Raw genomic sequence first — 14,455 nt, 5'->3', positions numbered from 1 at the left:
CCCAAAGCCCACAGCTATATAGCCCTCTGCTGGCTGTTGCCCATTTGGGCTAATTGCTGGCTCTGGGAGGCAGCCAGGATCCTGTTACAACTCAAGCATCCTTGCTCTTAGGAGGGCCAGAATCCTCTCAAAACTCAGGACTCAGGGAGCGTCTTGCTTGTGAGCGTGCCGCCCTCCTCCGATCCCTGAGGTCCTGACGGAGGCGGTCACGCACACGAGCCACCCGAGAGGGCGAGGCAGGGGGGCTGGGATCTTCTTCAGCAGGAGGCAGGGGTACTGGTGCAGATGGCAGGGGTACAGTTTCCTTGGCAGACTCGTCTTCCTCTGCAGGGTCCCCAGCACCCATGACATCTCACATGGCAGCCATTTTTTATGAACCTGTTACCTTCCTCAACATTCTAAAAGTGTGTACACACTGAACAAGATTGGGTACCCCTGGTATAGAGGTAACTTAACATATGCCATGTGTTATTTTAAAGCAATATTTATTGAGTTCTTCCTTGGCCTTTATTTTTCAAGCCACTCTAATTTTCATTTTAGGTTTAATTCTGTTGTTTCTTATTTTCTTCCCTGTGTAGGTCCACAACAGTGCTGTGAACTATGGCTCCCTTCTTACGAATATCGTTCAACTCATTTGAACTGGGGCCTGTGCAGAACCATGGCGAACAACTACAGCCATTCTGTGCAATAAAAATGAAAGAGGCATTAACTACAGGTAAGAAGACTTACTGGCTCCATTTATAGACTAGGGTGCATCACATATATTTTGTAAGACTGCAGGACGAACCTCTTTCTTCTGTACTCATTTACTTTATGAACTGAACAAGTCATACTCACAAATAAGTGTGCATTAAGATTTTGCAGTATTCAGTTTCCTGTTTAATTTTGCACTGTATATCAGTTTATTTTAAACACAATGTGACTCAGGTGGTAATTATGATTGACTACTTGATTAGTTAAGAAATGTTCAGTAAACTGAGCAGTCAAATATTGTATTGGTCAAGTATTTTTTAAAAAAGTTAACATTTTGATAATCAACAGGCTTTGAACCTTATGCTAATTATAGAAACAAATTTGTTAACTGTTACAACAGGCAGGGCCAGTGCTGGGGGTTCTGCTGCCTCAAACAGAGCCCTGCCTGACTTCCAGTGGGGGGGCCAGCACGGCAGCAGACATGCTCGGAACCTGGCTCCAAGTGCACCCACTGCTGCTCCAGCCCCCAACCTCACCCAGCCTTCCCAAGTCTCAGGAGGGCTGAGTGGGGTTGTGGTGGCAGCAGGTGTGCTTGAAGCCGGGCTCCAAGCACATCTGATGCTGCACCACCCCTAAATCCCACCCAGCCTTCCTGGGAACCAGGAAGGCTGAGCGGGGTCAGGGTGGCAGCAAGCATACTTGGAGCCAGGCTCCGAGTGTGCTCACTGTTTAGGCACCCCACCAACCTCACTTAGCTTTCCTAGGGCCCAGGAAGGCTGGACGGGGTTAGGGAGCAGTCACCTTCATATTCTGACCTGGAGACTGCAAAAGTGGTCAGGTGGCACCTGTGCAGTGTGGTACTCAAAGCCTGCCTTGGAAGACAGGCTCTGAGGAGTGCACTGTACAGGCACTGCCTGCTTTTCTGTTCCCAGGTCTGTAACACACACCCAGGGGGGCTCTTTCATTTCCGGGGGTGAGGCAGGAGGGCTGCCGCTGCGGCTTGTTTTGAGCTTTGAAGATTAGAAACTTAAAAGGTGCTAAATAACTTTTCTTGTTAAAAACTGCTTATCTGCTACTCATGGACTGGCTGAGACTCAAGTTTGCCGGCTAATTGAGCTAATTGAACTATTGGGTGTCCTGGCAGTGTTCCAAATAACGAGAAGGAATGTTAATGGGAGAAGAATCGTAGCTGGAGCCTGCTTGAGTTGGCATTTATTAGCAGGGGTCTGCTGAGTCAACAAGGCACGGAGATAAAAAAGTTTCTAATGAAAGTAATTCCCGGACAGCATTTGAAGTTGTATGGGGTGTGTCAAAAGAGCATTATAAGCTATTCTACTAAAAGCACATACTGTAGAAACTACAGGACTTAAGTGCAGGATTTAAAGTGGCAGAAGTGAATGTGGAAGATTTGCAAGGAAATTAGAGGAGCTTCAATTCTCTTTGGGCAATAAATAGGGCAGAAGAAAAGACCATATCCCTTTGAAGGAGAGAATGTATCTCCAACACACAAGCAACCTAAGCAATCCAAGTTGGAGGCCTTTTTTGCACCAATTAAATTACAAAACAGATTTGAAGTCCTGAGAGTACTGGGAGATGAAGAGGGAGGAGAAGCTTATCCTGTGGGCCAGTCCTCTTGTAACCGTAATGAAGCCCAGAATGATAATATTCCTTGCCAACTAAGTGATAAACAATTAAATAGGCATGCGGATGGGCTGGAGTTGCTTGCACATCAAACAACCCTCGTGGCAGAAGCCTTGCAGACAATTTTTACTTATTTACAAGAAATAGTATCCCTGCTAAAGGAGAGGGGTGAAGAATATGCAAAAGAAAATAAAGAACAGGCACAGGAGGGGAATAAAGCAGATGCTGCTAAGAAAGGAGGTCTAGGAGGTCTAATAGGTACTGGAACTGAAGTTACTATGACATTAAAGAAACCAAAGGATGTTAAAGAAAACTTATTTTCACTGGTATACAATCCAAAAAACATTGTTATAAATATTTTCCCATTGCATGGAAGATTAATTGATTGGAGCCCCAAATGGAAGGCAAAAGGACATCTAGCCAACTTACTTGGGATAGCTCCCCCTTTGGTTGACCTCATACAAATGGAAAGACTGCCAGGTCCCATACGATTTGAACACTTTTTACTTCATTTTAATACAAACAAAATTCCCTCGTACTTGTTTGCTCATGCCAACAGATATGTGGCGCTAGGGATCAGACTACAAAGACATTTTAATAATTCTACAACTTGGAAAATAGTTTCAAAAACAAAAGATGTTGGCGCTAAGAAGGACTATAAAAAGCAGTCGCTGGTGGCAGAACAGAAACCTACCAACTCTGTATTAATCTTAGATCAACCAACTCCTTCCAATTTACCCCCTCCATTGATGGAATCTGCGCTGAAGCCCATTATTGCCCCGACTAACTTAGACAAAGAGGTACCCCCAACAGGAGATATTGGAATCGGTCAGAAAAATCTGGATGCCAGTTGGCCAGAGGAAGAACTCGAGAAACAACTGCTTACAAAATTTATGTTGTTACAAGACTGTGAGCAAGAGTCCTTGATAGACCGTTTTGAACAACTAACATCTACCCTGAAGGGCCTCAGAGATTCTACGGATTGCAGGGAAATGGAAATAGAGGGAAATACTAAGGCCTGTGAGCTGAGGAAGAGTGAAGGTGAAGGGACCTACTCTGCAGAGGAGGCCCATTATTTCCCACTGGAACCAACTGTAATAATTAACAAAGGAAAGCATAATTCCAACCTGATTGTTGCAGCTGATGATCCCGAAATATGTGAAATAAGGGATGTCATCCATGCTCCTGATGGAGGAAAACACTCATGACTGTCCTCAATGCAAGATATGGGGATCACTAACAAACCTATTGAAATTTTGTCATGGAATGTGGCGGGATGGCTAAGATGTATCCATTCGTACATAGAGGTTCCTTTTTTTCAGAGAGATTTTGATAATATTATGTTGCAGGAAACGTGGATGGCAGAAACTCTTTGGTTGGATGGTTATTCCTCCCATAATTTACCGGCAGTTCCAGGAAAGGGCCCAGGGAGGTTAAGGGGAGGCCTGGGTATCTTTATTTCTAATGCCCTTAAGGTTCAATGTGTGTTGAAACCCTCACTATCCCATTTAGCTATGGCTCTATTGGTGAGATGGGACAGGGGAAGCCTGATTATCATAAATGTATACATCCCACCTCTAACAAAACAGTCATCTATAGAAGAAAATTGGGCATTACTAGACCAATTTATAATAAATCTTGCCCTGGAAGATCCGGAAGCTCAAATTTTAGTGGCAGGGGATTTTAATGCCCGTATGGGAATGAATGATGCCTTTTTACTAAACAAATATAATTCCCTACTAGATGAGAAGGAGCAAGGCCAAAATGGACTCCTCTTCACATGAGATTCTAAAGATTGTAAGGCAAACTTTGCTGGCCTATGTTTAGCTAAATTAGCAGGTTGAAGAGAGCTCCATATTTTATATGGGGCATTCTATGGCGATTATCCAGGCGAATACACTTTTATGTCTGGGAATAGAATGAGCACTATTGATTATATGCTGGCATGCAATTCTCTATTACCTCTCATTAAAAATTTCCAAGTATTCCCATACTTGGAGGGTGACCATCCACCTCTATGTCTGCAGATAGCGCTTCCATTAAATACTAACCAAAAAGAGGCACGTTATACAACAAGGATAGGAATTAGGGGGAGAAGAGTACGGTGGGGTGGGGAACTTGATAAAAAAGTGAAAGAAATCTTAACTCCAGAAAATTTACTGAAGCACGTGTCAGTGTTTACAGCTTTAGAGAAAAACCAAGACCCGCTAATAGTTTACCAAGATATAATTCAGGAGATTTACTCTATTATGACTGTACCAATAGGGAATAGATTACATCAGCATCATAGGAAAACCAAACCTTGGTTTGATTCTGAATGTGTTCAAGCAAAAAAAGAACTAAATCGTTTGCATTACCTTGCGATGAGAAGTAGCATAGAAAAAAGGGTAGAGACACGGCTTCTGGTGTGAGTTTCCAACAGAGCTGTTGTCTCCTGAATAAGGGGGAAACTTAATCCTTTGTTCAGGGTAGTAAAGAGCCTTATCGGGTTTTATGCCTGTATTTCTCAGTTAGAGAATTGCCCAGGATGACGTCAAAAATACTTTGAGCCATTGATCTCAGCTAATGATTGATTCCGGAGGGGATTTTTCTGAGGCTTTGATGATCCGGCAAGGAAAAGGAGCATCGTCCAGCATCTACAAAGGATTAAGAGCCATTCAGTTGGCTTAAGCATGTTTGGATCTCACTCTCTTTTGGGACTGATAAGCATCTGAAAGACCAGGAAGACCAAAGTTTAAAAAACATAGCCGCTAAGGTACTTTGATCATTATCTCTTACTCCAGGACATTTCTAAACTAATCTAAATAACAGTAGAAAGTGGGAAAACTTGAACAAGAATGAAAGTGAGGGGAAGAGGAGAAACTTTGAAATTTGGACTTTGTTAAATTAAAGGCATTGCTAGGATTTGGGAAAGAAGAAAATTGTTTTGAATACCTGTGGTCAGTGACAAAGGCTTCTGTGTTATGGCTCTGTACTTGCAATCAACATAACAAGTATTCAAAGACTGCGATATTTGGGGAACGAGAGCTGAGCTCAGTGATCCAGGAAGTAAAAGCTGAAGGTGTACTGGCAGTCAACATAACAAGGATTCCAAAGACCACAATAGTTGGAGAACATGAACCAGGAAGTAAAAGTTGAAGGAGAGAAGAGCTAGAAGAAGGTCTTTGCTAGGGATTTTTAACCATAGAGAAAGTACGATCGCCATTTTGAAAGTGGGAAAATTGCCAAAAACTGTTAAAAATCAATATCTCAGCCCAGGAAGGTAGGAGAAAGACGAAATTAGTCTTATTTTAAACAGCAAGTTCTAAGCTACTGGACTTGGTGCTGAATTTAGAATTGGAGCCCTTGGAGTTGTTGGGTTTTTTTGGGGGGGGGGTTATGTCAGAAGGAAGATTAACTCGTGCAAGATCTCATTCTTTGGACAAAATGCGAAGCCAGTTTGATACCATGGAAGCCAGGATTATGAAGGGCATGGAGAAGATGATAACAGCTAGCAAAAAAAGAGCTTAAGAAGGATATTGGAGATCTTAAAAAAGAAGTTGAAGATTTTAAAGATGAACTGGGTATGGTTAAAAACAGGGTCAAGGAGGTTGAAGAGAAAGTTGATATACATGCTTCCACCTTATTAAAACTTCAAGAAAAGGTAACAATTCATGACTGCAGATTAATGGAAACTCAAGTACGTCTGAGAGGAATACCTGAAGGGGAGGGAATTGATTTATTGGATTATATGGTGAAAACAATTGCTGACTATTTAGAGGAAGATCCTGAAAAATTTAGAAACATGTTGGACAGTGTCTATAGAGTTAATTCATCATATGCAAAAGATAAAGGCCTACCAAGAGATATAGTTATAAGACTAAGGTCCAAGGATATGGCAGGGAAAATTCTAAATAAAAGTTTTCAAAAAGCCCTGACAGTAGAAGGGAGTAGAGCCACCTCCTGTGGCAGTGAATGCCATGTGTTAATCACCCTTTGGGTGAAGAAGTACTTCCTTTATCAGTTCTAACCTGAATGCTCAGCAATTTCATTGAGTGTCCACAAGTTCTTGTATTGTGAGAAAGGAAGAAAAGTACTTATTTCTCTACCTTCTCTATCCCATGCATAATCTTGTAAACCTCTATCATGTTACCCCTCAGTCGACATTTCTCCAAGCTAAAGAGGCCCAAGTGTTTTAACCTTTCTTTATAGGGGAAGTGTTCCAACCCTTTAATCATTTTAGTTGCCCTTTTCTGCACTTTTTCTAATGCTATCATATCTTTTTTGAGGTGCAATGACCAGAATTGTACACAGTATTCCAAATGAAGCTGCACCATCTATTTATACAGCAGCTAGCAAAGACTCCACTGTTTACAGACCAGATAACAAAGCCCAACATAACTTTTATGGAGATCAAGGCTTGCTATAAAAATACATTTTAAAAGTACCTTGTGTTAATTTGATGTTGTAGTACCAGCAGAAACTTGAATTGAAATATTGGATTAAGAAGAATAAATACATACTATGTTTAAATGCTTCAACAAAGTTAAAGCTTTATGTAGAAATTATTTTTATTGGAAACACTTCTAAAATTTTAAAGACAATATAGCATGCACATTGTTTACCATTAAGAAAAAAAGGCACTGAAAGGTGCTGACACATGGATTTTAGCATAATAAAATAATTGTGCTTGCCATACCATAGGCATGATTGTCCATTCATCTGTTTCAATATAAGTCACTGGGACAACTCAGTTTTCCTTTCACTGTCTGCAGTATTATGTGCATTACTTATTAATTTCATATGATATCAATGATTGCCCTACCCATATATATCAGAATTTTAGCACTGATTTTGATTTGATCAGTATATTAGGTGAATTCATGTTTTTATTTGGATTGTTATGATTTAATCCTTGCTTCTCATTTACAAATCAATAAAACATGCATAATTTCTAGGGATAATCACCTGGAAAACAGTAATTAGAACTTTGAAACTGCCAAGCTTGCTTAATTTGAAAAAAAAAACAATTAAAAAATTAACAATAGCAAATCTTTAGAAATAGAAAACTTTCCATCCTGCATCTCTCTCAAGAACAGTATAAAACTTGAAAAGTATGTAACATGAAGAGCCCTGCTGTATCAGACCATCCAGTTCAGCATCCTGTCTCACACAGCAGCCAACCAGTTCATCTGAAGGTCCAACCAACAACAGCGTGCAAAGGCCTCCCTCCAGTGTTGCCTCTTGGCACTGGTATTCAGAGGTTTACTGCCTCTGAATATGAAGATTTCCTTCAGTCATCATAGCTAGTAGCCACTGATAGGTCTATCCTTCATGTATTTGTCTAAGCCCCTTTTTAAACTATCTGTGCCTGTGGCCATTACTACATCCTTTGGCAGCAGGTTCCTCTGGCAAGTTTTTACATTCCCTGACAGCAATTTAATCACTTGCTTTGTTCAAAAGCATTTCCTTCTGTCTGTTGTGAACATATGAAGCTGCCTTATACTGAATCAGACCCTTGGTCCATCAAAGTCAGTATTGTCTTCTCAGACTGGCAGCAGCTCTCCAGGGTCTCAAGCTGAGGTTTTTCACACGTATTTGCCTGGACCCTTTTTTGTAGATGCCGGGGATTGAAGCTGGGACCTTCTGCTTCCCAAGCAGATGCTCTACCACTGAGCCACCATCCCTCCCTAATGTTTTCAACTTTCTGAACCCTGTCCATAATTTTATAATTATGTCCCTCCTAATCACCTAGAGAGCCAGTTTGGTGTAGTGGTTAAGTGCACAGGCTCTAATTTGGAGAACCGAGTTTGATTCCCCACTCCTTCACCTGCACCTGTTGATATGACCATGGGTCAGTCATAATTCTCTCAGAGCTCCTCTAAAGAGCAGTTCTGGGAAAGGTCTCTCAGCCCAACCTGTAAGCCACTTTGAAACTCCAACTGAAGGGTGGGGTATAAATCCAATCTCTTCTTTTTATGAATTGAAAAGTCTCAGACTCTTCAAGCTTTCCACATAGGGAAGGTGGTCCAACCCTTAATCATCTTGGTTGTTTTTTTCTGGACTTTTTCTAGCTCTGCAGTGTCCTTTTTGAGAAATGATGATCAGAACTGCACATAATATTCTAAGTTAGGCTTCACCATAGATCTGTACAGGGGCATTATCATATTGGCCATTTTATTTTCAATCTATTTCCTAATACTCCTCAACATAGAGTTTGCATTTTGCATTACTGCAGCAGAAAGTGTTGACACTAGGAATGGACACAAACACAAAAATGGTGATTCATTCAATTTTGTGGTTCATTGTGTTGCCCAAATTGGTGCTTTGGTTTGTTTCATGTTTTTCAATTTCCTGAACAATTCATGGTTCATTGGTTCATTCAGTTCAGGAAGATGCAGAATAGCCCCTGAGTAGGCTAGAGACACCAAACTTGCAACAAACTCTTCAGCAGACTCTCTTCTACTTGCTCTCCAAGTTTGGTGCAAATTGGACTTCAGGGACAAGCTACAGCCCCTCAAAGCTAGTGCCCCCAGTAAACTGCTCTCCTAGGAGTATATCAAGCTGGGAAAAGAAAGGGAAGCCGCTCTGCAGCTTCTGATTGATTTCACCCCCAATAAGCTTGGTAACTGACTAGAAGCAGCAGCTCCATCCTCCCCATCCTCCTATGCTTCTGTTCCATTTCCAGTAAAACTGAATAGAAGCCACAGGAGGCTGGAGAAAGCAGAGCTGTGGTGTCTAGTCAGTCTCACTGGAAACTAACCAGAAGCACATGAGGGTACTGGGGAAAGCAGAGCTACGGCTTGTAGTCAGTTCCACTGAAAATTGATCAGAAGTGCAGGGGGCCAGGGAGAGTGGAGCTCCTCCGCTTTTAGTCAGTTTCACTGGAAACTGACCAGAAGCGGAGGAGCTGGGGAATCATGCTAGAACAAGGCTGTCTGGAAAAACAAAGCAAACACAAACCAAACAACATGCCAAGAAAAAAAGGCTAGTTCATGTTCAGGTGCAGTGGGATCAGATGAACCAGTTCAGAATAAACCATGAATTGGCAATTTCGCACAAATCATGATTCATGGTTTGTTTTGTACCCATCCATAGTTGACACTTTCATTGAGGAATCTACTACAACCCCAAGATCTTTTGCCTTCACAATCATCCTTGATTTTCACCATTCTGAATAATTTTGTGTTATCTGCAAACTTGGCTACTACACTGCTCAATCCTAGTTCTAGATCACTTATTAACAAATTAAATAGTGCCAGCCCCAGTACCAGGACTTGTGAGACTCCACAGTCTACTTCCCTCCATTGAGAGAATGATCTGTTTATTCCTACACTTTGCTTCTAGTACATAACCAGTTTTTAATTTTTAAGAGAACCCATCCTCTTATCCCGTAATTCATGAGTTTACTCAGGATTCTTTGGTGAGGTACCTTATCAAAAGCCTTTTGAAAGTTCAAGTACATAATGTATACTGGTTCACCATTATCTACATTCTTGTTCACTTTCTCAAAGAACTCCAAAAGGATGGTAAGGTAGAACTTTCATTTGTGATAAATGTCATAGAATAGCAAGGCAAAAATCTACCTGGAAAAAGAACTGAAATAATAAGAATTCTAGCAGGAATTCACAAATGCATCCACATCACATGCTTTCAATACATATTATGAGGACTTTTATAACACTGTGTACAAGGAGCTGTGCTGCAATAGAATTGTGGAAGAGCATACTTTAATTTGATGTTTGTTTGTGTCAGAGAAGCTTGAGAGCAATATATAAAGAGCTTAAACTTCATCAGTTCCTAGCAGAGTCACTGAAGGCAGAATAGTCACAGCTGAGACAGACTAAGATGCACCCAGCCCTTTAGGAATCAATGCCCACATCAGCAGAAGAGAACAGGCAGAGGAATCCTTAAAGGATAGCTACTGGGCAGCAGCAGGACACTGCCAGTGGACTTATCATAGACAATAGTAGTGACACTTTTTTAAAAAACATAAATATTGAAAATTCCAAGTTATACAGAACTTTCAGCTAACATTGGTCAGTACTGTACAGAGGAAGGCAATGGTCAACAACTTCAGATAATCTCATACCTTGAAAACTCTATGCTGAGACAATCCAAAATGAAAAAAAGATATAGTGCTGGAAGACAGCCCCCCTTCTGGGTTTGGATAGCAGCCAAGAGCAGAGGACAACTATGAGTAGCACTATTCTTAATGACGAAACTGGGTTAAAGCTAAAAGGATGATCAGTTGTTGATATGCATGCAAAAGGTAAGTTCAGAAGTATTCAACACATATAATAGGGATGTGGAACAAGAGAATCAAGATAAGCTCAGAATTGCAAAATGAGAAATTGAATATCTCAATTCTGATAGTAAATGAACTAAAGTGGATTGGATTAGGGCATTTTCAGTCAGAAAATTACAAAGACTTTTATTAAGGAAAGGAGAAACATGGGAGAAACAGAACTGATCTAATTCTGAGGTAAGATATAACGCAAGCAATAATGCAAAGGCATGAGTACAAGACTAAGTGTTTGGACATTGAGGATAGGACAGCCAAATTAGAAATGGACAAAGCTGCATATATTTTGAGATTTCAGAATCTCCCAGAAGAGAGGGGAGAAGATATATATAAGAAAATTAATGATCTATTGACATCAGGCGAAGAGGAGGCAGTAAAAGATATTAAACAGGAGATAGACTGGGTTAAAAGTGTTGCCTCAGCCTATACGAAGAAATATAACTTACCAAGAGAAGTACTTGTTAAATTATGGAAGTTCAACCTGTGAGGCAATTTTGAGAGCCACCAGAGAAGTTGATTTAAAATGGGAAGATAATAATATAAAAATTTTAAAAGAAGTACCTTGGAGTATACGACAGAGAAGAAGTGCTTATAAAAAACTGACAGCATGGCTAATCGAAAGGTCTATTCAATACAGATGGTTAGTACCAGAGGACATCTTTTATATATTCCAAGGCAAAAGATATAACATCAATGGAGAAAATACAAGAATTTTTGAATAGACATGCAGAAGAAGATAGCCAAAAATCAGAGGTGGAAGAAGGTCAAGAAGAAGAAGGGAAGCAAAACAGAAATGGAAAAGAAATTCCAAAAGGAAAAAGAGAGAGAGAATAAAAACAAGATTGCAAATGCAGAAAGAACAAGGAAAGGCAAGACAGGATTACAGATTACTTCAATAAATGTCAATGAATTAAATGAGCCACAAAAAAGAAGAAAATTTTTTCTGCAATTAAAAAAAATTACAATCTGACATAATATGTCTGTAAAAGACACATATTAAAAAAAGATGTAAAATACCTCCAAAATAAAAAGGTCAATTATATGTATCTGCGGACCATAAGAAAAAGAGAGGGGTGGCAATTTATATCAAAGACCAGATAGAATCAAGCTTGTTATATGCAGCTGATAATGGCAGAGTATTGTTGACAGAAATAGTATATAAGGGGAAACAATTTTTACTGGGGAATATATATGCCCCAAATGAAAAAGAAGAATTTTTATAAGACCATTCATGATAAAATCATTGAGCTTGACTATCAAGACCACTGTATTATAGGCGATTGTAATGCAGTCTTTGTTACTGACAAGGACAAGAAATTCGGGAAATTTTTTTTTAAAAAAAAAGTCGTAGCCAACTGCCTAGAACATTTTTTAAGATGGTGGACGAATTAAGTTTAATAGATGCCTTGAGAACAAAAAATCTTCAAACCAAAGATTTTATTTATCGTTCTGAGGTACATGATTCCTGGTCCAGGACTAATATGTGCTGGATCTCTACCTCTTTGGCACCACTATTAGAAGAAGCGGCCATACTGCCCAAGACATTTGCAGATCATAACCCATTACAGATTACATTTCAAAGCTTGGTAAAAAGTGCTTGATGGACCTTGAACCTCCAGATTTTAAAGAAAGTAGTATTTGTGGAAGAAGCCAAAAAGGAAATTAAAATGTTTTTTAATCAGAATTTGGAAAAAGATGCATCTATTCAAACAATATGGGACACTTTTAAGGCTTTTTTTAGGGGAATAGCAATCAGATATTCTTCAAGGAGGAAGAAATAAAGAATAAAAACCTATAATCAATTACTAGAAGAACTACATAGACAGGAGAAAATGCAAAAAGAGAAAAATACAAAAGAAATTAAAATGAAAATTCAAAGTATACAACATCAGATTAATTTATTGTTAAATGAAGAATTAGAAAAGAAATTGAAATGGACTAAGCTAATTTTTTTTGAAAACGCCAATAAAGTTAGTAGATGGTTGGCCTATAGATTAAGGAAGGAAAGAGAGAAGAAAATAATAAGGTTATTAAAAAACGAAAATCTGGAAGAGGTCACACAGAGAAAAGAAATTATCAGGAACTTTTACCAAAAATTATACAAAAACCAGGAAAAATCAGAAATACAACAAGAAAAATATATAAAGCAAGTTAATATAAAGAAAATATCGAGAGAACAACAAAAAATTTTAGATAGTCCTATAACAATATAAGAGATTGTGGACATGATAAGAATTCCAAAAATTAATAAACCTCAGGCCCAGATGGATTGCCAGCGGAATTCTTTAAATGTTTTGAAGAAGTGATATTGCTCCCATATAAGAGAGTTATAGAGGGAATAAAACAAACATCTAAGGTCCCAGGTTCATGGAATGAAGCATTGATCTCATTGATACACAATGGAGATTAAGAATTACAGGCCTATATCTCTTCTAAACTCAGATTATAAATTTTTTGCAGCTGTTCTGGCATATAGATTGAAGAAAGTCATCCCAGACGTGATACATGAAGATCAAACCGATGAGACAAAATATAAGAACCATTTTAAATATTGTGGAATTTTACCAGGAACACCCGGATAAACAAATGGCGTGTATTATGCTGGATGCAGAGAAAGCATTCGACAACGTGAATTGGGACTTCATGTTAAAATGTTTAGAAGCTATTGGATATGGAGAATATTTGGAGAGTTTGGTGAAAGCCATCTACTCTAATCAGAAAGCCAGAGTTAATATTAATGGAGAACCATCAGACTTCATAGTTATTGAACAAGGTACAAGGCAAGGATGTCCACTTTCGCCATTATTGTTTGTTTTGACGTTAGAATATTTGATTGATTCTATCCGAGAAGATCAAGAGATAAGAGGAACAAAGATTAAGGGTGAAAGTTTTAAAGTTCAGGCATTTGCTGATGATCTGATGTTTATACTTGAGGAACAGGTTAATTCAATTGAAAAGTTAAAAGAAAGGTTGAAACAGTTTGGGGACATAGCAGGTTTCAAAGTGAATTACCAAAAAACCAATTTTTTAGCAAAAAATATGACAAAGGAGCAAATTACTGAATTAGAGAATAAATCTGGGTTTGGATATGAAAAGAAGCTAAAATATTTGGGAATTTATTTAACAGCTGAATTGAAAACTCTGAAAAATGATATCTATGATAAGATTTTGAAAGAAATAAAAGCAGATTTAGAGAGATGGCAAGATCTACAACTTTCACTGTTAGGAAGAATTGCGACAGTAAAAATGAATGTTTTACCCAGAATGTTATTTCTGTTCGAAATTATTCCGATCATGTTACCAATATCTTTCTTCCAACAGTTAAATAAGATAGTAGCCAAATTTATATAGCAAAACAAAAGACCGAGGATTAAATTGAAGATCTTGCAGGACATTAAACAAAGAGGTGGATTTGTGTTGCCGGATTGGCAAATATATTATAAAGCATGTATCTTGATATGGGCAAAGGACTGGTTGTTGTGAGAGAATAAACAGTTTTTGGAGGGAGCAGGTCTTACTAGAGGTTGGCATTCTTACATTTGATACCAAATACCTACCAAAAATAGTCTGTTTCTTAGACATGAAATTAGAAAATCAATATATAGAACCTGGATGGGAATAAAATCACAAATTTATAAATATATATCACCAGTGGAAGCGATAGATCCAAATTTATTTCAGTGGGAAGAGAGATATGCCTATGAATTTCTACTAGATAATAGAGGTAATTTGAAGATAGAGGAGAATGTACAATTAGATTGGTGGACAAAAATGCAATTTAAATCCAGATATAAATATGATAAAGAAGTTGGATTTGCTAAAAAGATGAATGAATTT

The 14,455-nt window shown here is 38.8% G+C and overlaps 1 protein-coding gene across 1 annotated transcript in view; it reads left to right on the top strand.

Annotated features, from left to right (window-relative positions):
* The first annotated feature begins 567 nt into the window (after nucleotides 1–567).
* The window catches only part of PRKCD (protein kinase C delta), a 66,421-nt gene continuing 52,533 nt past the window's right edge, over nucleotides 568–14,455 (top strand). The window contains exon 1 of the mRNA XM_060239922.1: nucleotides 568–715. Within this exon, the coding sequence (XP_060095905.1) occupies nucleotides 601–715 (115 nt within the window). The 5' untranslated portion in view covers nucleotides 568–600. The remainder of the gene's footprint in view (nucleotides 716–14,455) is intronic.

This window comes from Heteronotia binoei, chromosome 5 (assembly GCF_032191835.1).
Source record: "Heteronotia binoei isolate CCM8104 ecotype False Entrance Well chromosome 5, APGP_CSIRO_Hbin_v1, whole genome shotgun sequence".
Lineage (NCBI taxonomy): Eukaryota > Metazoa > Chordata > Lepidosauria > Squamata > Gekkonidae > Heteronotia > Heteronotia binoei.
This window is presented reverse-complemented; position numbering and strand designations above follow the sequence as displayed.